At 39.6% G+C, this 24,720-nt stretch overlaps 1 protein-coding gene across 3 annotated transcripts in view; it reads right to left on the bottom strand.

The window, feature by feature from the left end:
- Positions 1–24,720, bottom strand: part of UNC5C (unc-5 netrin receptor C) — a 419,967-nt gene that overhangs the window by 124,228 nt on the left and 271,019 nt on the right. For all 3 annotated transcript variants that reach the window (XM_005681406.3, XM_018049297.1, XM_005681407.3), the window contains exon 3: positions 19,864–20,007. In XM_005681406.3, coding sequence (XP_005681463.1) covers positions 19,864–20,007 — 144 coding nt within the window. The remainder of the gene's footprint in view (positions 1–19,863; positions 20,008–24,720) is intronic.

Here is a 24,720-nt window from a genome sequence, read left to right as displayed (position 1 = left end):
CATATTCCTCTCAGTGTGACTGAGGTGTGATGCTGAAGAAGCAGAGGTAGTTAGAGACCCATTTGAATAGATCAGGAGGGATGATGGGGAACTGAACTCAGCTATTGACAGTGGACAGGAAGAAGAGAAAGCAGATTCTGGTAATGAACAGATCATTTGTTCCAGAATACCTAAGTATCTGGAGAGTGCAAAGAGGAAAGGATAATACTACATTCTCAGCTATTGCAATTATTAAGCTTATACCATCATTAAATGAAACCATACCACCATGGGCAGCAAAGTGGTGAGAAAGATAGCAAGCTTATTTTGGTACATGTTCAGCTTATTGTTATTGTTGTTCAGTCACTAAGTCGTGTCTGACTCTTTGTGACCCCAGGAACTTCAGCACACCAGGCTTTCCAGTCCTTCATTGTCTCTCAGAATTCGCTCAAACTCATGTCCATTGAGTCAGTGATGCCATCCAACCATCTTATCCTTTGTTTCCTGCTTCTCCTGTTGCCCTCAATCTTTCCCAGCAGGAAAGATTTCAGAGTCTTCTCCAGTGAGTCAGCTCTTTGCATCAGGTGGCCTAAGTATTGGAGCTTCAGCTTCACATCAGTCCTCCCAATGAATTTTCAGGGTTGATTTCCAAACCAGGATTGACTGGTTTGATCTCCTTGCTGTCCAAGGGACTCTCAAGAGTCTTATCCAACACCACAGTTCAAAAGTATCAATTCTTCAGAGCTCAGCCTTCTTTATGGTCCAGCTCTCACATTCATACATGATTACTGGAAAACCCACAGCTTTGACTATGTAGACTTTTGTTTGTAAAGTGATGTCTCTGCTTTTTAATATGCTGTCAAGATTTATCATAGCTTTTCTTCCAAGGAGCAAATGCCTTTTAATTTTTTGGTTGCAGTCACCATCTGCAGTGATTTTGGAGCCTAAGAAAATAAAATCTGTCACCATTTCCACATTTCCCCCCTCTATTTGCAAATGGAAAAATCCAGTAGATCCAGATCATGATTTCTAATCTCAGCATGATTGACATTCAGGACTGGATAATCCTGTTGTGAGGCTGCATTCTGCATAGTAAGTTTCTTAGAAGCATCCCTGGACTTCATCCAGCAAATAACAGCAGAGCTCTCCAAGCCAGGACAACATAATGCCTCCAGATAATGCCAAATGTCCCCTGACAGGAAAATCACCTCGAGTTAAGGACCACAGGTCTGAAGTTTGGAAAAAGAAGGCCAGGTAGAAGATCTGTGCTTCACTGTCTAGGAGATAGCTGAAGCACTAGAAACAGACGACACTACCAGAGCAGGAAAAAAAAAAAAAAGGAGGACACCAACATTTCAGAGGAAAAGCTGTCTGCAAAAATGTTATGGTGTGAACAAAGACACAGGAGAAAAACCAAGAGACAACTGTCAGAGGAGCCAAGTTTAAGAAGTTTGGAGGCCAACAGGACAAATGCCCCAAAGAATGTAAAAGGAGAAGTTTGAGAAATTTAGGAGTGAAGGGGGAGTAGAAGCCCAGCTGTGTTGGGGGTGCACAGAAATTGGGAGAATGGTATAATAATAACTACTGCTCTTTTACAAATTTTATTTTGACGAAAGTCAGCAGCACTGTTAAGGGATGATGGATTCAAAGGTAGCAGGCTATAATTCTTCTTAGGATTTGGTATATAGTTTTTGCAACTGTTTCCAAATTCCTGCCAATGGAAGGCACATCTTATGAAAATTACTGTTTCCTAAGTGAGAATGGTGACCATACATCAGAGGCCTGTACTTCAAAAGACAGGTTTAACTGAACTCACTGAATACCATATAATTATATTGTTTTGATATTATTTGATTCTAAACTGTATGCAAATTTTATCTAATTTCTAAAATGATTCATAGGTAACCCCTCACAATGTAATACTTCTTCCTGAAAAATCCTTTTAATTCTGGCCCAAAATCTCTTTTCTAGCTTTCGGGTTGTATAAAGAACATAGAATATATTGTGCTGTCCAGCATGGCAGCTGCTCCTTTCATATGTCTCCAAAGTACTCAGCAAGCAGTGTGAGTAACATTTTAAACATATCCTTCATCATCTGGAGAGATGTGATAGAAGGCAGGCCGGATGCCTGCAGGCAGAGAGAACACGAGGGTGACGAATGAGGAAGCAGGAAAAACGGACACTTGTCAGCTAGGAATTAGATGTAAAACAGAATGTTTTCGAATAATGTGGGCATTTCTGTCAGGAAAAAGATGAATTTATGCCCTTGGAAGACCTTTAGGATTCTATACTTCTGTTTTCTTTCCATTAGTTCTAAGGCTACTACCGAAATAGGTATAAAATCCTTTCATTAAAACCTAGATTACTTTTGCAAAGTCAACTCAGCTTACCTCTGATTTAGTCATTGATTCTATCAATTAAAAGAAAAATTACCTTTGTTATAAGTATGCATTCAGAGAGATGTTTACTTAACATGAATATTGGCTTACTAAATCCATACAGTGAAATCCAATTAGCAGATGCAGAATCAGACCTGAAACTATATGGATTTCTATTTACCATTTACACAGTAATCAAAGAAAGTACATGTGTGGCTGTACACAGCGTCTCATTTTTTATGGCAGAATTCTGATGTTGTCAGTGAGCTTTTTTTACAATATAATACAGTGATTATAAATTATTTATGATGTGAAGCCCACTAATTTCAAGGCATCCTATAAACATGAACTCTGCTTTTTGACAAGAATCTGCCTGCCAATGCAGGAGACATAGGTTCAATCCCTGGCTCAGAAAGATCCCCTGGAGTAGGAAACGGCAACTTGCTCCGGTATTTCTGCCTGGAAAATTTCATGGACAGGAGAGCCTTGTGGGTTACAGTCTATAGGGTCACAAAGAGTAAGACACGGCTAAGTCACTGAATACATATGCACCTACACAGGTAGAAAAGAAGGCTACCTGGGAGTGTGAAGACTTCCTTATTTGCAAAATGGAAGTAAATAACTGGATGCTTTGGAAGGTCTCTTTTGTCTCGAGAGCCTATAACTGAGTTCAGTTCAGTTCAGTCGCTCAGTCATGTCCGACTCTGCAACCCCATGAATCGCAGCACGCCAGGCCTCCCTGTCCATCACCATCTCCCGGAGTTCACTCAGATTCATGTCCATCGAGTCCGTGATGCCATCCAGCCATCTCATTCTGGGTCGTCCCCTTCTCCTCCTGCCCCCAATCCCTCCCAGCATCAGAGTCTTTTCCAATGAGTCAACTCTTTGCATGAGGTGGTCAAAGTACTGGAGCTTCAGCTTTAGCATCATTCCTTCCAAAGAAATCCCAGGGTTGATCTCCTTCAGAATGGACTGGTTGGATCTCCTTGCAGTCCAAGGGACTCTCAAGAGTCTTCTCCAACACCACAGTTCAAAAGCATCAATTCTTCAGCGCTCAGCCTTCTTCACAGTCCAACTCCCACATCCATACTTAATCACAGGAAAAACCATAGCCTTGACTAGTCGGACCTTAGTCGGCAAAGTAATGTCTCTGCTTTTGAATATACTATCTAAGTTGGTCTTAACTTTTCTTCCAAGGAGTAAGCAAAATATCTCCCTATGGTGTCTAAGTTGGTAGGCTAATACTATTGTCTTTGAAAATGAAAATAATCATGTTCTCACTACAACTTTGAAAAAAATAATTTGTATTTGTTAGAAATGTTTATTCTCTTAGCAATGCTACTTCATTATGCAGAAAGATTTATTAGAATAAAATATTTTTAAAAAGACAATTTCTTGACAATGTGACAGACTGATATTGTGAAGTCAAGAATTCTCTGATGAGCATACTACAACACATTATTCTAATGGAAATTAAAATCTTTAAATTCCATTGAATAATAAGATAGAAACAACACATTATTACCTTATTAATGTTGGTTGTGTTTTAATTCAGATCTCATAGGGCTTGCGAATATTAGATCTCATAGGGTTTTGAGAATGTTAAAAGAAATCCTGAATCTGAAAAGGTTTAGGAAGTATACAGCACATGTACTAAATTATCACAACTATTTTTATTACTATTAGAGAGTCTGGCATGAAACATGATTTCTCATCTGAGTAAATTTCAGCATGTCATTCTCTTACACAATTGATTCATTTAGTCTAGAAACCATAGAATCTAACATTCCATATTTTTCTTATGGAATTTGTCCTTTAGAGTACTATGAATTCAACTTGGAGGATTGAATACCAGCATTAAAATATGAAATTGAATAACAGAAAATGTCAAGTATATCACACATAGTATTGCTGTCGTTCAGTCACCAAGTTCTGTCCAACTCTGTGACACCATGGACTGCAGCAGGCCAGGCCTCCCTGTCCCACACTATCTCCCAGAGTTTGTTCAGGTTCATATCCATTAAATCGGTGATGCCATCCAACTGTCTCATCCTCTGTCCCCCCCACCCCCTTCTACTCCTACCCTCAATCTTTTCCAGAATCAAGGTCTTTTCCAATGAGTCAGCTTTTTGCATCAGGTGGCCAAAGTATTGGAGCTTCAGCTTCAGCATCAATCCTTCCAAAGAGTATTCAGGATTGATTTCTTTTAAGATAGACTGGTTTTATGCCCTTGCTATCCAAGGGACTCTCAAGAGTCTTCTATAGCACCACGGTTTGAAAACATCAATTCTTTATCACTCTGCCTTCTTTATGGTCCAACTCTCACATGCATACATGACTACTGGAAAGATAATAACCTTGATGTATTATTAAGTATGCACATGTGTACACACGCATATACATACACACACACCTCTGTATTTATATGTGTGAGGAGATGGGTATATTTTTATTTAGTAGATCATGATATAAATATATTTTTTATTATAGGTCACTGTGAGAAAGATCTGAAAGATCCTGCAAAGCAAGATATCACTGCTTTGTCAAGAGCAAGGTCTTCAGCTTGGACAAACTTGGTTTCAGATCCTGACTCTACCACCTGACTAGCTGTGTAGCCTTGAACATACTGCTTAACCTTCTCTTACTTTAATTTCTTCAGCTAAAAAAATGAGCATGATAATAGTAACTCTTTTACAGGTTGATATATGAAGAAGCCTATATAGAACTCTAGAATCATGCCATGAATATAAAAGGTACTCCCTGTAGTATTAGTGAATTTTAGTATGCTGTATCAACTTTAGGCATTATCATTGTTAGTCAAAATAAACGTAAACGAATGAGACAAAATAATTATGAATGTGGGAGACTAATGACTGAATGTTATGTGTCATAAAGGGAAACTCAGGGATTACATGCTGCGCTTGAAAAAACAAATGCAGATTTCATTCCTAGGTTGGGATCTAGGAATCCACAGTTTTCACTGGCCCCCAGGTATATCTGACACATAGCACTAAAATCTGAGAACCACAGACTGACCGACTGATTGATCATCTGTGGAAGAATCATGATGTGCGTAGCACTGTGCTAGAACTTGTAGGCAGAGGGAGAGAAGAGCCTGGGGGGCCGTGGGAACCAAGCACATCTGCTTCTACACTGTGGCTCTTAAGACAATGAGTTCCTGTTGACGTCTCCCAGTGTCAGCAGCACTTGCTTTTGTTCAGGCTGATGGCTGACACTGTCTAGCAGACACTGAAATTTCACATGCATCTAGGGGGCATGCAGGTAACTTAAAAAAGTTAGGCAAAAGAATTATTTTTGTCTTAAAACATTATCACCAACCTGGGCTGTCTTTGGTTTCCCAAACAAACTGTAATAGAGACATAGGTACAAAACCAATTCACTTTTTGTTTGCTACTCAACTCTATGCTGCCATATAGGAATGCAGGTTCTGTGGGACACAAACCCTATATTTTGTTTTAAAAATTTCATTTTAATGTACTTTCAAATTGTTCCTCCAGCAAATAAAATAATTCCATGGTCACATATACTAATAATACTTGTGTTCTTAGAGGGAAAAATGTGTCTTTCTTCCAATAATATAAAAGGGGATAATTCCCTGGTGGCTCAGATGGTAAAGCATCTGCCTGCAATGTGGGCAACCTGGGTTTGATCCCTGGGTTGGGAAGATCCCCTGGAGAAGGGAATGGCAACCCACTCTAGTACTCTTGCCTGGAAAATCCCATGGACAGAGGAGCCTGGAAGGCTACAGTCCATGGAGTTGCAAAGAGTCAGACACAACTGAGCGACTTCACTTTTCACTTTCATGTTGTCATAGTAGAGTATAACTTATACTTAAATCACCAAATCTGGTGTTAACAGAAAACAACTATCATGAACCAACCAGTATAGCATATTTGGGAAAACTAGATTAGTCTTTTGAGCGTTGAGCATTTCTTAAAAGTAAAAATTCCTGACAATGCTATAGAACCCTAAAAAGTTTGCCATGGTTTTCTTTTCCAGAAATAGAGTATCTTTGCTGGAATTTTTAAAAAAATCATGAAAAAATGTTATGTTCAGTAATTCTTGTGGTTTTTAAATGGAAGGGACACAGTATATAAAAATGTTGTAAGTTTTCTTTTTTTACTTGCTTTTTCTTCTTAAATATTATAAATATAAAACAAGAAACCACAAGCTAACAAAAACATGAGGTTTCCTCTATTAGATTGCAAACTGAATTATCACATTTCTGTAAACCTGTACAGTAAATTGTACTGTAAAAAGAAAAGTTTATAATTCAGCTTTACCATTTCCTAAACAAGTGGCTTGGGTAAGTTATCTAATATTTCATTTCCATGCTTCTGTTTCACTATTTGCAAAGTAAGGATAACAGAATCTACCTCATAGGGTTGTTGGAAGCATCACAAGAGTTAACATGCATAAGGGGCTTATAACAGAATTGGGCATACAGTAAGCATGCCCTAAATGTTGGTTACTAGGTCACAGGATATTTTAAGAGACAAAAGATGCAAGATTTTGACTGTGTTCCTGTTATTGTTTTGCAATTTCCTTTTACTTTAAAAAAAACTAATGTTTTTGATGAGTCTTATGAATTTACCACTAACACTTTCAGAACATAATAATTATAGGCAGAGACAGAGGTTAGGATGATCTTTGAGCAAATCAGCAGAAGTATTGTCTTGGCAATGTTTTAGTTTTGCCAAGGCATGCCTATCCTTTACCACACATGGTCATTTAAACAGAATCCTAAATGAACAAAGTCCCTGCAAAAGGAAGTACACTTTCAGCCATTCTTCTTTATTTCTTGGCTTTGGGGGCATTTATAGAACAAACATATTTGTATTCAGGTAGTTTTGCTAAAGGGTTTTTTAAAAAATAAATATTTTAAAACTGGAACTCCAATGACATCCATTACAGAGAAGAGGAAGAAAAAAAAAATCCCATATAAGCCACTCTTCTATTCACACTGCATCTTTAGTTTCAAAAAGAAAAAAAGATCATATGTCATCACAATATTTTTTAAGGGAAGTCTTAGGGATAAATAATCGGAAACATGCCAACTTTATGGATGAGGAACCCAATATATCAAAAAGTTAAGGCACTTTTTGCAGAGTACAAAAAAGAACACAATGATTACAGACAAGCTTTTTTGCAAATAAGGAGTTTAGCCATAAACTTCCCATTTCGTACAGCATAAAACATCACTTTAGTGGCATATTTTGGTCCAGTGGGTTACCAGCCTTTCCTCTAGCACATAGCCCATAGATGGATGACTTCCCCCAAAATATAACTTATGAGACAGTGTTCTATCAATTAGATGTCTACTTCTCAGAACAAATAGGAGCTATAAATGCATATGGATTTGTGGGGCCTCCACAGATCTTAAAAAATTCTGTCTACATACAAAAGCAAATATGTTTCGAAAAAAATAGACTAATGCAATCAGGAATGTGTCGTGGTTTTTAATCTTGAAACAGGAACGACATGATGAACTAATTAATACAACAGTTGACATTTATATGAAATGAGATATTTATTGTTAAATATTTGTGCGATCTAAAAATGTCTAAATTGTGTAATTCAGTTCAGTTCAGTTCTGTCGCTCAGTCGTGTCCGACTCTTTGCAACCCCATGAATCGCAGCACGCCAGACCTCCCTGTCCATCACCAACTCCCGGAGTTCACTCAAACTCACGTTCATCGAGTCAGTGATGCATCCAGCCATCTCATCCTCTGTCGTCCCCTTCTCCTCCTGCCCCCAATCCCTCCCAGCATCAGAGTCTTTTCCAGTGAGTCAACTCTTTGCATGAGGTGGCCAAAGTACTAGAGCTTCAGCTTTAGCATCATTCCTTCCAAAGAATCTCATCTAATTCAAAATCTGGCCTCTGTAACTTAAAATGGGCTTGTTGTTTAGTTACTTAGTTGTGTCTCGCTCTTTTGTGACCCCATGGGCTATAGCCTGCCAGGCCCCTCTGTTCATGGGATTTCCCAGGCAAGAACACTGGCATGTATGGCCATTTCCTTCTCCAGGAGATCTTCCCAAACCAGAGATCGAACCTATGTTTCCTGCATTGGCAGGCAGCTTCTTTACTACTGAGCCACCAGGACTTAAACAGCCATCAGTCAGTTCAGTTCACTCGCTCAGTCATGTCCAACTCTTTGCAACCCCATGAATTGCAGCATGCCAGGCCTCCCTGTCCATCACCGACTTCCGGAGTTCACTCAGACTTGCGTCCATCGAGTCAGTGATGCCATCCAGCCATCTTATCCTCTGTCGTCCCCTTCTTCTCCTGCCTCCAATCCCTCCCAGCATCAAAGTCTTTTCCAATGAGTCAACTCTTCGCATGAGGTGGCCAAAGTACTGGAGTTTCAGCTTTAGCATCATTCCTTCCAAAGAAATCCCAGCACTGATCTCCTTCAGAATGGACTGGTTGGATCTCCTTGCAGTCCAAGGGACTCTCAAGAGTCTTCTCCAACACCACAGTTCAAAAGCATCAATTCTTCGGCGCTCAGCCTTCTTCACAGTCCAACTCTCACATCCATACATGACTACAGGAAAAACCATAGCCTTGACTAGATGGACCTTAGTCAGCAAAGTAATGTCTCTGCTTTTGAATATACTGTCTAGGTTGGTCATAACTTTTCTTCCAAGGAATAAGCGTCTTTTAATTTCATGGCTGCAATCACCATCTGCAGTGATTTTGGAGCCCCCAAAAATAAAGTCTGATACTGTTTCCCCATCTATTTCCCATAAAGTGATGGGACCAGATGCCATGATCTTTGTTTTCTGAATGTTGAGCTTTAAGCCAACTTTTTCACTCTCCTCTTTTACCTTCATCAAGAGGCATTTTAGTTCCTCTTCACTTTCTGCCATAAGGGTGGTGTCATCTGCATATCTGAGGTTATTGATATTTCTCCCAGCAATCTTGATTCCAGCTTGTGTTTCTTCCAGTCCAGTGTTTCTCATGATGTACTCTACATATAATTTAAATAAGCAGGGTGACAATATACAGCCTTGACGTACTCCTTTTCCTATTTGGAACCAGTCTTGTTGTTCCATGTCCAGTTCTAACTGTTGCTTCCTGACCTGCATACAGATTTCTCTAGAGGCTGGTCAGGTGGTCTGGTATTCCCATCTCTTTCAGAATTTTCCACAGTTTGTCGTGATCCACACAGTCAAAGGCTTTGGTATAGTCAATAAAGCAGAAATAGATGTTTTTCTGGAACTCTCTTGCTTTTTCCATGATCCAGCGGATGTTGGCAATTTGATCTCTGGTTCCTCTGCCTTTTCTAAAACCAGCTTGAATATCAGGAAGTTCACGGTTCACGTATTGCTGAAGCCTGGCTTGGAGAATTTTGGGCATTACTTTACTAGCGTGTGAGATGAATGCAATTGTGCGATAGTTTAAGCATTCTTTGGCATTGCCTTTCTTTGGGATTGGAATGAAAACTGACCTTTTCCAGTCCTGTGGCCACTGCTGAGTTTTCCAAATTTGCTGGCATATTGAGTGCAGCACTTTCACAGCATCATCTTTCAGGATTTGAAACAGCTCAACTGGAATTCCATCACCTCCACTAGCTTTGTTCGTAGTGATCCTTACTAAGGCCCACTTGATTTCACATTCCAGGATGTCTGGCTCTAGATGAGTGATGACACCATTGTGATTATCTTGGTCATGAAGATCTTTTTTGTACAGTTCTTTTGTGTATTCTTGCCACCTCTTCTTAATATCTCTGCTTCTGTTAGGTCCATACCATTTCTGTCCTTTATCGAGTCCATCTTTGCATGAAATGTTCCCTTGGTATCTCTAATTTTCTTGAAGAGATCTCTAGTCTTTCACATTCTGTTCTTTCCCTCTATTTCTTTGCACTGATCACTGAAGAAGGCTTTCTTATCTTTTCTTGCTATTCTTTGGAACTCTGCATTCAGATGCTTATATCTTTCCTTTTCTCCTTTGCTTTTTGTCTCTCTTCTTTTCATAGCTATTTGTAAGGCTTCCCCAGACAGCCATTTTGCTTTTTTGCATTTCTTTTTCATGGGGATGGTCTTGATCCCTGTCTCCTGTACAATCTCACGAACCTCATTCCACATAGTTCATCAGGCACTCTATCTATCCCATCTAGTCCCTTAAATCTATTTTTCACTTCCACTGTATAATCATAAGGGATTTGATTTAGGTTATACCTGAATGGTCTAGTGGTTTTCCCTGCTTTCTTCAATTTGAGTCTGAATTTGGTAGTAAGGAGTTCATGATCTGAGCCACAGTCAGCTCCCGGTCTTGATTTTGTTGACTGTATAGAGCTTCTCCATCTTTTGCTGCAGAGAATATAATCAATCTGATTTTGGTGTTGACCATCTGGTGATGTCCATATGTAGAGTCTTCTCTTGTGTTGTTGGAAGAGGGTGTTTGCTATGACCAGTGCGTTTTCTTGGCAAAACTCTATTAATCTTTGCCCTGCTTCATTCCACATTCCAAAGCCAAATTTGCCTGTTACTCCAGGTGTTTCTTGACTTCCTACTTTTGCATTCCAGTCCCCTATAATGAAAAGGACATCTTTTTTGGGTGTTAGTTCTAAAGGTCTTGTAGGTCTTCATAGAACCATTCAATTTCAGCTTCTTCAGCATTACTGGTTGGGGCATAGACTTGGATTACTGTGATATTGCATGGTTTACCTTGGAAACGAACCACTCGGAAATGCACGCTAGTAATCAGGCCATTTACTCTGGCGTGCTGGCAAACTTGCGCTTGCTGAGCTCTACCAAGACACTTGGCATTAGGCTGCCAGATTCTGTCATGGTATAACTTAAATCTTTCAAAACGCCTGGTTTTTAAAGAGCTGCTGTCTTGTCAGAAATCTGAATGAAAGAAGGGAGTGAGCCACTCTTCCTTTCTTGCCCAGGTAGAGTAGGGGAGAATGTTCCAGGTGCGAAGGAAGAGCTATTGGCATCAATGTATTACATTCTCTAAGCAAAGAAACTGGTGTGGTTGGAACAAACCAAGTAGAAGGAGAGAAGTGGGAACCCAAAGCCTTCTTACCTTTCTGCATTGTACATAATAATGAGCCTATAACATCCATGTGGAAAATAAGATATTTTTGTAAATTGCCAACTGACACAAAAATCAATTGTCACCTCCTCTCTTATTTGTATCCAGTGTGTTGCTTCAAGGCATGGACTTCTTTGCCAATCTGACCTGCTTCTCCATATATGAGCTTTGAACTCAGGCAGGTCTTTTATTATTATTATTATTTAATATTTATTTAATTTGACTGCACCAGGTCTTACTTGCAGCATGCAAAGATCTTCACTGTAGCATAATCTTTTAGTTGCAGAATGTGGAATTTTTTTTTTTTTTGGAATGTTTAGCTGTAGCATGTAGGGTCCTCTAGTTCCCTGACCACGGATCTAACCTGGGTCCCCTGCATCATCAGCGCCAAGTATTAGGCACTGACCACCAGGGAAATCTGTTGGGAAGGTTTTCAAATTTCTCTTTGTCCTTCATTTCCTCATCTGTAAAATGAAGATAATAACACCTGTCACACCAGCATTGGTGCAAGAATTGAATGAACCATCCAAAGTTGGTCAAAGGGTACAAGCTTTCATTTACAAGATGATTAAGTTCTGGGGATATTTTTGTACACCATGGTTACTATTGTTAATAATACATTGCATAATTAAAATTTGCTAACAGAATAGATTCTAGTGTTTCACCACACACACACACACACACAGACACAGAGTAACTATGTGAGGTGAAAAAGTGATGGAAACAGTTCCTCTATTATTAGAATTCCAAAGCCCATCTATCCAGTGTGAGACACATGTGGCTATGGAGCAGTTGACCTGTGGCTAGTCCTAACTAAGAAGTACTGTAAAAATTAGTATGAAAAAAAGAATGCAATACTTGTCATGAATACTTGCTTGTATTGGGTATTTTATTGAAATGATAGTTTAAATAGAGTGGACTAACTAACATACTATTAAAATTAATTTGGCCTCTTTTATATTTGCCTTTTACTTTTTTAAGGATGGCTACTAGAAAAACTGAAATGACATGTGGCTGGCATTGTATCTCCTCAGACAGTGTTGTTCTGGACAGTGTGTTAGGCAGTACAGACTTACAGATGTAAACACAGCCTGTTTGACACCCACAGGTGGCTCACAAGGTGGCTCAGATCTCAGGGAAAAGGAGGAGTGAACTATGAGAGTAGGGCAGAGAAGTCTACCCTGTTCCTCTTTAATTCTTCCCAGGAACTGTCTTATTCCAATTTGTAGTCAGTGGCCTTTGTCACGGTGGCTGTGATTTATAGGTTTGTACACAGAAGAAAGAGAAACTCCTTAGGAACTATCATGATATCCCCAGGAAGATGGATTGTCTATGCATATAGATCCACTGGAACTCCTGAATTGAGGAGAAGGGTGGACATGCAGAGGGCTCCTCCATCCTCAGGCATAGGGACAAAATTACAGTTTAATAATACTTGAATTGGCAGACAACTTCAACTTCTAGGACTAACAGCTCAGGATGTACAGGAAGTGGTGAAAGAAGGAAAAACTCTTTAGTTTTAAAAGTTAACTTGGTACTACTAAATTTCAGAATGCACAAATAAAGTTGTTTGAATCATTATCTGTTTTTATGAACACTATTATCATTCACTGAGCATTTGCTTTGTGTCTGGCACTATGCCATATGCTTTACAGCTTTATCCTAGTTTAATCTTAAAATAACCCTATCATTTTCATTTCATGGTTGATGGAACTAAGTCTCAGAGGGGTTAAATTGCTTGACTAAGGTCACACTAGTAAGTGATGGAACTAGGATTTGAATACATAGGTCAACCTGGCCCCAAACGTTTGCTCCAGCCACTCCACTTTGCCCTTCTTTTCACATAATGCCCACAATCCCCTGACAACAGCAACCACGGCATAATCAACGATCACAACATCAGCAACAGCAGCCAAGACATTTCCTGAAGAGACACAGGGTTTGCTGACATTCTGCCTGAATTACATTTTCCTCCCTTGAACATTCAGAATTTTGTCATTGACTATAGCAAGAAGAAACAACCCAATGAAACTGGCAGCTGCATCACCATAGGGTTCTACTTAGACAGTCATTATGGCACCCATTTGAGTTCCCTCAGAAGAAACCCCTCGCTCTCCAAGGGAAGCTGTGGCACCCACTAAGACCACCTGACACTGCCATCTGGTAAACATGTATGATTCCAGAGCAGGCACATTGTGTCCTCAGCTCATTTCTGGCCAAATCCTAACTTTTCCCTATTTCCTATTTTCCCTCTGCTCTGATTGTCTCACAAAATTATTTTTGTATTTTATATAGTTTGTATATACAAAATATACATAAGCAAACAAATAAATAAAAGAATGACTAATATTCATTTCTACTTTATAAACTTCTTAAAATAGAGCTTTTTCATGGAAGAACTATGGCCCCCTTTTAAGCACACACATATATATGTGTATATACACACATTGCTATTGCTAAGTCACTTCAGTCGTGTCCGACTCTGTGTGACCCCATAGACGGCAGCCCATCAGGCTCCCCCGTCCCTGGGATTCTCAAGGCAAGAATACTGGAGTGGGTTGCCATTTCCTTCTCCAATGCATGAGAATGAAAAGTGAAAGTGAAGTTGCTCAGTTGTGTCCAATTCTTAGCGACCCCATGGACTGTAGCCCACCAGGCTCCTCCGTCCATGGGATTTTCCAGGCAAGAGTACTGGAGTGGGGTGCCATTGCCTTCTCCATATATACACTATTTATAGTATAGTACACAGAGTGTACACTATTCACACATAGTGAATATAGATCAAATTAGATGAGAGGTAAGTGAACTTAATTATCTCTAGCATCATGGCCATCTTTACCTGAAAAAAATTTAAAATTTAACTGCAGTTGATGTGACAGCCATCTGTCACATGTTACTGGGCAAAGCACCCTGGCTGACTTGAAACAGAGCAAACCTGAGAATCTGCAGCCTTCCTGTAACATTAGTGAGGGCATGCTTGGTAGGGATCAGCTCTGACAAGGAGAATTTGAAATTTGCCTTTTCTTTTCACCATGAGGTAAATCTGTATGAGTAAATCTTTATACATTGGATGTTGTTCCTCGTCTACTAACATATGAGTTCAGTTAATTATGGAAGTACAAGCAAACTGCTCTTCAGTCTTAATACATGCAGATGAAAAGGTGCTATGGGCAAATTAATGTCTTACTACAAGAAGGGTTTGTTCTATTATTTGAAAATGTCAAACTACATTTAAAAGCTGTGAAATAAATAGCAAAGTTTATTCTGCAAAGAAAGATAAGGTTCTTATACATTTGTAATCTTTAATGTGGCAAACAGGGTTACATAATATTAGATACATTATAAATTATAAATACATATATATGAAGTTGGCACCACACGAGAGTCATGATTTGTAATAATGAAGCCTTTAAACTTCAGCTTCTGGGGCTTCCCTGATGGCTCAGTGGTAAAGAATCCACCTGCCAATGCAGGAGATGGGGGTCTGATTCCTGATCCAGGAAGATCACACATGCCATGGAGCAGCTAAGCCCGGAAGCCACAACTGCTGAAGCCCTAGCGCCTGTGCTCCAGAGCAAGAGAAGAACTGCTGGGAGAAGGCTGCACCTCACAGCTGGAGAGCAGCCCTCCCAACCAGAGAGCAGCCCCTGCTCAGCAGCTAGCGAGCAGCCCTCCCAACCAGAGAGCAGCCCCTGCTCAGCAGCTAGCGAGCAGCCCTCCCAACTAGAGAGCAGCCCTCGCAACTAGAGAGGAGCCCCTGCTCAGCAACTAGAGAGCAGCCCCTGCTCAGCAGCTAGCGAGTAGCCCTCCCAACTAGAGAGCAGCCCCTGCTCAGCAGCTAGCGAGTAGCCCTCCCAACTAGAGAGGAGCCCCTGCTCAGCAACTAGCGAGTAGCCCTCCCAACTAGAGAGTAGCCCTCACAACTAGAGAGTAGCCCTCACAGCTAGAGAGTAGCCCTCGCAACTAGAGAATAGCCCGCTCAACTAGAGAATAGCCCTCACAACTAGTGAGTAGCCCTTGCAACTAGAGAGCAGCCCCTGCTCAGCAACTAGCGAGTAGCCCTCACAACTAGCAAGTAGCCCTCCCAACTATAGAGTAGCCCTCCCAACTAGAGAGTAGCCCTCACAACAAGAGAGCAGTCCTCATAACTAGAGAGTAGCCCCTGCTTGCAGCAACTAGAGAAAAGCCAGCACAGCAACAAAGACCCAATACAGCCAAAAATAAATTAATAAATAAATTAACTAATTAAACTTCAGCTTTTAAGCAAGTCAGTTTATTATAAATTGTAAATTGGCAATTTAAAATATCTACTATACTTGATATTAATGAACATATAGCAGTGAAAGATAGTTTTATATCATTGTGCCTCTTTTGATTATAACTAGAAGCTAACTTTGAATTCATTTAATTATTTGACCAAACCAATTCATTTGTTTCTTTTTAACATGTTTGAAAGTATCTTTTTACTTCATAATTAGTAAAATGAAATCTAAAAGGTTTGCGATAGATGATTGTAGTGGATGACATCCATTTTCAGGACTGATCCCCTCTGCTGGGAGTGTTGATGGTGAAGGCTCCCAGACTCTCCCTCCAGAAATTGCCCTCAGTTGAGATGAGCTGACTTGACCCAGGTCATACAAGTTGGTGAGGGTGAACAGAAAAGAAAGGGACCACATCCACTGACTAGTCGATGTTGGGGATAAAGGGCCGCTCACTCCTGGGCCTCGCGGTGGGACAACTCTAGAGGGCCATCCTAACTCCAGTGTCCCCTGTGGCATCATCTTTTGTTGTGCCTGAATTGCAGTTCAATTTCTCCCTCTGCCCAAGTCTTTTCCTCCACAGATATTGTTCCAGAGAATACTCGTTAATATATTACCTGCATGCATGTCTCCATCTCAGAGTCTACTTCATAGAGAACCCACTAAGAGAAAGAGAAAAACCCCTTTAGACATGCTCAGGGAGGAATGATTAATAGAGAGCAGTGATGGTTATAATGGTCTTAATTGAACAAAATTTATTAAACATCTTTGATGTTCTAGGCATCGTGCTGAACACTGAAGATATACAGTTAAGCAAAGATGAATTAAGCAAAATGGATCTCAAGGAACTCATTGGCGTGAAACACAGCCATTACAACGAGTGAATATAATTCAAAGGAGACAAGCTCTACATTAAGAGGATGGATGCACTGGTCTGAAAGGTTTGAGAAAGGAACCCCTATCATTCTGGAGACTGATGAGGCAAGAAGGACTTCACTAAAGACAACTGAAAAATCCTTCAACAAGCTCAGGCCTTCTGAATCATTCTTTCTTTCTCTCACATTCTACATCCAACCTCTCTCTCAAAACAAACAAACAAACAAAAAAAAAACCCCACTACCTCTGCGTTTAAATAAATCTAGAATCTAGGTCTCACCTTCTAACCTAGGCTGTCCTAACATCTCTCACAGCTGCCGCCTTATAATTGGTCTCCCTTGCATCTACTTTTGCTTCTCACGATCTTTTCTCAACAGAGCAGTCAGGTGTTCTGCTAAAATGGAAGTCAGGGCATGAACTCCTCTGCAGAAAACATTCCAAAGCTCCCATTTCATACTGAGAACCAAAGATGCTACACCCGCAGGCCCCCATCTGCACACTGCCCTTCCTGTCCTTACCTTTCTCAACTCATCCAGGAGACTCCTCTCCCTCACCCTCTTCCAGCCACTGTGGCCAATTCAGTCTTCATGGCACCAGCAAACATTCCTGCTTCAGGGCATTTGTACTTATGCCACTCGCTGCCCCCTCTGCCTGACTGCCCGCCACCCTCTTCTTCAGGTTGCTTCAACTGCCAACTTCTGCAGGCCTTCTCTGCCCACAGTCCCCAGCACAGCATACTCCCATCCCCCACTGTCTTTCTTCATAACACTTACCATCTGCTCTGTTACTGATCATTTACTTCATTAAGCGTGCCCTAACTTCCCTGGTGGTTGAGCGGTAAAGAATATGTATATGCCTGCAATGTAGGAGATGAGGGTTCGACCCCTGGGTCAGGAAGATCCCTGGGGAAGGGAATGCTAACCCATTCCAGTATTTTTGCCTGGAGAACCCCATGGACAGAGAAGCCTGGTGGGCTACAGTCCATGGGGTTCCAAAGAGTCAGACACAACTTACCGACTAAACAACAACTTGTTTAGCAGAAACCAGCCTCTTGAGGACAGGGATCATTATGTGTTTTGATTCTGGCTCCATATCAAATACCTAAAATTATCTCAATAAGAGAGTAAAAGCTTAGTAAATATTTGTTGAATAAGTGAATTTTTACAAATAATGAAAGGAAGTAAGCGAAAGGTACAGTGCTTCAGGATGAATAACAGCTGGAAACAAAGAAATGGAAGTATTTCTAATCTAGTGTGACTAGATCGGAGACATTCTTTGTGGTCAGAGCTAGAAACTTAGGTTACATTATGGAAACAATGACGTGGTTTTTATGGGCTGAAATGTATCCCCCCTCCAAACTTCACAAGTTGACATCCTAGAGCCCAGTATACCTCAGAAGGTATTAGGAGATATGACCTTTAAAGAGGTGATTAAGTTAAAATGAGGTCATTTGGGTAGCCTTAACCTAATATGACTGGCATCCTTATAAGAAGAGAAATTTGGATGCAGACAGTTACAGAAGGAAGATCACGTGAAGACATGGAGAAGATGACCATCTATAAGCCAAGGAGAGGAGCTTCAGCAGAAACCAATATTGCCAGCACCTTGATCTTGGACTCCAGCTTCCAGAATCGTGAGAAAATAAGTTTCTCTTGTTTAAGCCACCAGTTGGTAGAATTTTGTTACAGCAGCTCTAGTAAGCAAATACAGTGATATATACCATTGTAGGAAATTTTGACTTTATCTCAGAAGCTACTATGAAATTTTAAGCAGGGATGGAGGTGAGCTGAGGTAAGACCTGAGTTTTAGGAATCTTCCAGAATCTTGCATTTGTGGTAATATGGGGAAAGGGCTGGAAAAGGTAAAAGACTAACTGGAGACTAACTGGTAAGTGACTGTAATGGTTGGGATCTAGATCAAACAGAAGGGAAAGAACAGGCAAGAACAGGAACTGTGGGAAGCATCAGAGCCAAAACTGTTTGAACTCAGTGACTTCCCAGGTGGCTCCGCGGTCGAGAGTCTGGATCTGCCTGCCAGTGCAGCAGATGCCAGCGATGGGAGCTTGATTCCTAGGTCAGGAAGATCCCCTGGAGTAGCAAATGGGAACCCAATCCAATAGTCTTGCCTGGGAGCTCCGCTGGACAGAGGATCCTGGTGGGCTACAGTCTGAGCATGCTTGACTGAGCATAAGACATGACTGAGCATAAGACATGACTGAGCAGGCGTGCACACAGTGACATGTTAGAGGGAAGTGGCGCTGACATTAATGCAAATTGAAATTTAGTAAACTACAGGCATGCAAGGGCTTCCCAGTTGGTTCTAGTGGTGAAGAACCTGCATGCCAATGCAGGAGATGCAAGAGACGAGAGTTCGATCCCTAGGTTGGGAAGATCCCCTGGAGGAGGGCATGGTGACTCACTCCAGTATTCTTGCCTGGAGAATCCCATGGATGAGGAGTCTGGTGGGCTACCGTCCATGGGGTCTCACAGAATCAGACACAACTGAAGCAACTTAACATACATGCTGGAACAGACATGCCAAGGAATTCAGATAGTACAATTTACATGGTTTTCAGTGGTCTCACACTTGACAAAATTTCTCAGTATGGAAGCTTCAGACATTAAAGCAGCATTCATGCTGTTCAAGGTGTGAATAGTACTCACTGAGAAAAGGGTCTGCAGAAAGAGCTGCAGGCAACATCTCCTCCTTGGGGATAATATGTATATTAGCATATTAAAGAATCTGGAAAGTTTTGCAATGAAGGAACTTCTTTAACTTTGTCCAAAAAAGTATTTCCCACATTTACTGATTATGGAACCCTTTTAACCTCTCCCTGAACATATATTAGAAATATCTCTCTGAAATACTCTAGAAATTAATACAGTTTGGAAAATAGTGGTGTGTTTTGATGCATTAGAACAGTTCTAAAACAAATAGAGAAGCTTTGCCGGGTAATTTCTATTTCTAATAGCAAAACTAGTAACATTGCCCTAACAAATTGGCAGAATAAACTCATGAAAGGAATATAGTTGTTTTCCTATAGCCTAATTACTATTAGATTAAAAAAGAACATTCGGTCTTTTGAAAGTAGCACTAATTCTTTCACATTCCTAAAGGAAAATTACTCACTGCCTTGAAACAGAAAATGACATGATATTCTGATGACTTAAGGGGAAAGTGTAGCTCAAATGCAGAAGTCTGGGAGCAGTTTTCAACCAGGGTTCTTCGACACCAGAGCAGGTGTGGTCAAATTTTCCCATATTCCATTAGCTTCTGGAACCCACAGTGTCGCTGCACAGAGACTTACATGCAATGCGCACATAGGCTTTCCGGCTCTTGGTGGTGCCTGCCGAGCTCCAGGCTACGCACTGGCACCAGTAATCTTCAGGCCCAAAGAGTTCTTCCACCTGCTGGCGTGAAATCTCAATGCTCACTTCCCGGACAATGAGACCTGCCAAGGCAAAGGAAGATTTAAGTCAGGAGAAGACTTGTACTAACAAAATACAAAACATCATACCTAATTTTTCCCCTAGTGATCCTTCTTAATGCCATGGACCAACAAATCACATATTGCCTCTCATCTCCTCTGACTTTCTTCTAGCTCCAGTTACTTGATTCACAGCTGTCTCATTCTCTTATTTGCTATTTGAAATCTTCTGGATTCATCAGAAGATGAAAGTGAATTAGATCTATCCACAAAAATCCTTTCCCTTTATTACCTAATATTCACCCACCACCAAGTTAACTTTCTCTGTGTATTCAAACATGAACTTGAATTTAACATCTTCTAAGGATTCTATCTTAATTATACAGGTTGTATGTAAGATATCCATGTGCTGTACAGTATAGGTTTACCTAATTCTTTACATAAAATGAGACAGAATGACATAAAACAATAATCATAGGTATATAAATCATTAGCATATTTATATACACAAGTATATATATTTAGGTTTTATTATTATATGATCTAGCACTTTATAAATATATGGTGATTTAAAAAAAAAACTAAGTTATTTTAAATGGCTTTGTTTATTATTAAGGCACATTGTTTTTTATTGAAAGAAATATTAGCCTTAGTTAACAAACCTCTTCTGTTCTAGCCAGAAAATGAATGACTTTAAGGTTTTCATGAATTTTTGAAAGCCCAAATGTTTCTCTTTAATAAATGTAACCAAAATCCTATTAAAAATAAAGTGAATTCCAGTTAAAATGCTCAAATAATTGGAATTTATTTCACAGCATTATATAATCCTAAAATAATTAAACTTGAACTTGAGTCCAGGATTATCATTTTAGGGGTATTTAATCTTGTGATACTAAAGTCTAGTTCAGAGATTCATCCTGAAATATGCCTCCTTGCATTGAGCAAGAAAAATTAAATTATATATATATGGGCAATGTATGTGGGCAACTGCCACTTCTCTTGCACACACTGCTAGCATGGAATGTCTCTGAGAGAACTGGAAGGGACATCCTTTAGGAAGCTGGAGCATAAATGGCGTATGAGCATCAGGTATGAGCACAGTAAGAAAGATTAACTATGTTAGCTTGTATTGTTTGTTCATTCATTCATTCATGGGTGAAATGTCTATCAAGCATCAATTATGCAGAAAGTATTGCACTGGGTACTTATGAAATTCTGATGAGTAAGATAGTCATTGCCCTTAATGAACCTTTATTTTTGTGAGAAGGGCACATATTAACTAGAGTTATAATAAATGTATAAATTTGTTATTTAATTACAATTGTGTTCAGTGCTGCAAAGAAGTATTGAAGTAATGAGAGTGAATAACAAGGAGACTCAACTTAGTATGAAAGATCCTGCATGAGTTAGACTGATTAAATCATATGGGGAGAGGGACAGGACACATGGTAAGAAGAAGAAAGGGAAGGAGGAGACTGGGAACCCAGGAGAAGATACCTGAGCACAGGACACAGAATACTAGCATGAAATGAACCCAGAGACAAGAAAGCGGCCTATTTATATACATTCTTGTGAACCTGCAGTTCTCAAAGTATGGCCCACAGAACAGCTTTATCAACATCACTTGGGAACTTGTTGAAAATGCAAATTCCTGGGCTCTACTCCAGACTCAGTGAAAAAGAAAAATTGATAGTCCAGTCCAGCAATATTTTAACAAGTCCTCCAAGAATCCTGATGCATGCTATAGTTTGAGCACCACTGTTGTAACACCATGTTTAGGATTTGGAATTTCTTTCTGAGAGGCGAGGGTTTTAAGAAGATGACATAATCAGATGAGAATAAAAAATGCATGCATATATAAATGTATAAAAGAAATGACACATGATACAGTGACAGGTATAGGATATAGAGTTTAAGTAGCTCATAAAAGTCATGATTTCTTAAAATGTTTGATCATGACTTCTTGGTATAAGTAACATGAAAGAGGTGTCATCTGGAGATTCTAAAAAAGAGTGTTTCAGTACTTGCTCTAAAATCTAGGACATTCTCATATGGATAAAAACACTCAGGGAAATTAATCCCCCAACAGCAGCAGAAGCTGACTCATTAGAGGATAGATAATTCTTCCCATCACAAGCGGATGAGAGTTGAGTCACAGAAAATACTAAGTCTTTAAGTCCAACTCATGAGTCCCTGAACTGGAATGAAGCCCAGGAAAGTGGGTTTTATAAGCCCAAGGCAGGGCAAGGTCCTAACGGGGTGACTCTATTTTAAAATATTTATTAAATATATTTAATGTTACCTTAAAATTTTGTTTAAATAGTGATCAGCTTAAAATGAATTTTCAAGTAACCAGCATATCCCAATCCTTGGAAAGATTACTATATTATTTTAGCCAATGTCCAGCCTCCACAATGAAAAACCAACTTTAACAAATAGCACTACTTTCCTTCCTCTCTCCTGGTCCTTGCTTATGCCTTTCATTTTCTTGTCTCATTGTAATGATTCTCATTTTTCTGATGTCTAGAAACCTGTACAAAGATGGAGCCGTCTTCTCTCCTTTCCTGCCACCTTTTAACTCCACTCTGGTATTTAACACTCTGGCCTGTTTTATTTGTTTGTACCTTTTCCGTTCATGCAGAAAGTCAGTTACTGGGAAAGAAACACTTCCTCTAAAGGTTGCTGCAGTAAATTTACGGTCACCAAAGGGCTGATAAACCTGCAGCGTGCAGTTCCTTAGGACTATAATGGCTCTTTCCAAAATGTAGAGAGCAGCAGCGAAACAGGCTCAGGATATTAAAACCGCATACAAGTATTTTGTGTCCCAAGATGATAACTTCAGGTTTCACTCCTCCCTTTTACTTAGAGCAATCAAAGGAAACCTAATTAAAAGCTAGGGAAACTTCATGAGGGCTACTGTATCCTTTTGCCCAAAGAGGCTCATGGATGTTTCTATTAACCACAAATCTAAATCCTTTCATGAAGCCACAGACCTAACCCTCCTACTACAGGGATTATTCACAGTGTGAATGTTCTGAATTGTGTGGCCCAGGCTCCCCATGGGCTCAGGAGTCAAGCACACACTGATTTTTGTCTTCAGCTTCACAGATGCTCCATTCAGCAGGAGATGGATTAATTACAGTTGGGTACACTGGCCCTGCCACAGGCCCAAAGCTTATATTCCAACTTTTGGTCAGCACCACCAGAAAAAGAAAAAAAAACTGAAGCATTAAGTATCTAAACACTTAGATTTTAGAACTGTCTAGAATTAGCTGCATTATTCAGACTCTGAGTTACTGGGTTACATATCATCTTTTTATTATCATAGGTAAGTTCATTACCTATGACATTTTGTTCATCAAACCAGAGACTAGTGGTTTGGGTAAAAGTAGGTAATGTCCTTTCTCTTTGAAAGTGAAATTTCAAATCTGCTTGAAGTCTTGAGATGGAAAAAGCAAGCTGCCTTGAAATTTGAAATGCCATCAGCATTACTTCCAAGGCAGGTTGCTTTGAAGAGCATTTGGGAACTTGAAATTGGTTTCAGGTTATTTAAGGGTGGGGAGAAATACTTCGGTCTACAGGATTTACTCAAATACAAATGTGTATTTTCCATCCCGTCTGATAACATCAAAGATTTCCCATCACTGTTCATCCTTTAATAGTAGCATCTCAAGGATGCATGCTGTTTGAAGTTTGCAGTGATTTGCTTTTATAACAGGAATCATTGTGGTTTGGGAGGCAAAGTGTAGAAAAGTAATTAGCATATTATACCAAGAAGTCTTATAATGAGCATGAATATGTACTTGTTAATAGGGAGTTTCAAATGACTAGAAATTCTGATATAAATGCAACCCTCTGATTGGATCTTTATGAGGCTATACCTGAATATAGCAATAAAATCTAGTACTTGACATTTATTTCTTATCTTTAGGATAATTTTAACTTCGAATAGTGTTGACATCACTAACAGTGTTTTCCTAGAGATTGTTATAAAGTGATCCAAATTTGTGATTAATGCTGCTGTAAAATTATTTAAAGCAATATCCACATTTCCCCAGAAATATAATCTGTAGTGCTATCAACAAATAGTAAAAATTCACTAATGTCAAAAATTAACTGTTAAGTTCCAGAAATGTAAAGATGGATCAAGTTTCACATCCAAGCTTGTGCCATTCATTTATCATATTTATTAGGTGACACTCAAGTTATGCATCATCTTAAAACTTTTTTTAAATGTGTTCATCAAATCTGCATCTTTTAATACCCCATGTATGTTTCACTAAAAACCATCTTCACCTCATGTTAGTCTGAGGTGTTTTGTGTGCCCCAGTTGTATTTTTCATTCCTCCCAATTACTTAATCTTTCATATGCAAAGGGAAGTTTTGAGACACTTTGTTGTGTAGACCTGGCAATTCTATTTCTTCCAGTACTCTCCCTATGGGGAGAAGAGCTACAGAGGTCACTCTACCAAATCTCATCAGAATATATTCACATAGTACTTGTAAATGTACAAAGCTACAGATAAGGATGTTCTGGAATATACTACAACATTTTATTGAATTAGCATGTTTCTCCTTTTCATGCTTTCTACTAGAGCTCAATCCTATTAATTTTCACCAATATCTAAAATATGAAACATATCAGTTTGAGATGTCTTAATATAAATTTAATCACACAGGATCCTTTTATTTAAAAGATGTCATACCATAAAAACTGAAAATTATTTTAGTAACTTA

Source organism: Capra hircus, chromosome 6, assembly GCF_001704415.2.
Source record: "Capra hircus breed San Clemente chromosome 6, ASM170441v1, whole genome shotgun sequence".
In the NCBI taxonomy this organism is placed as follows: Eukaryota; Metazoa; Chordata; class Mammalia; order Artiodactyla; family Bovidae; genus Capra; species Capra hircus.
This window is presented reverse-complemented; position numbering and strand designations above follow the sequence as displayed.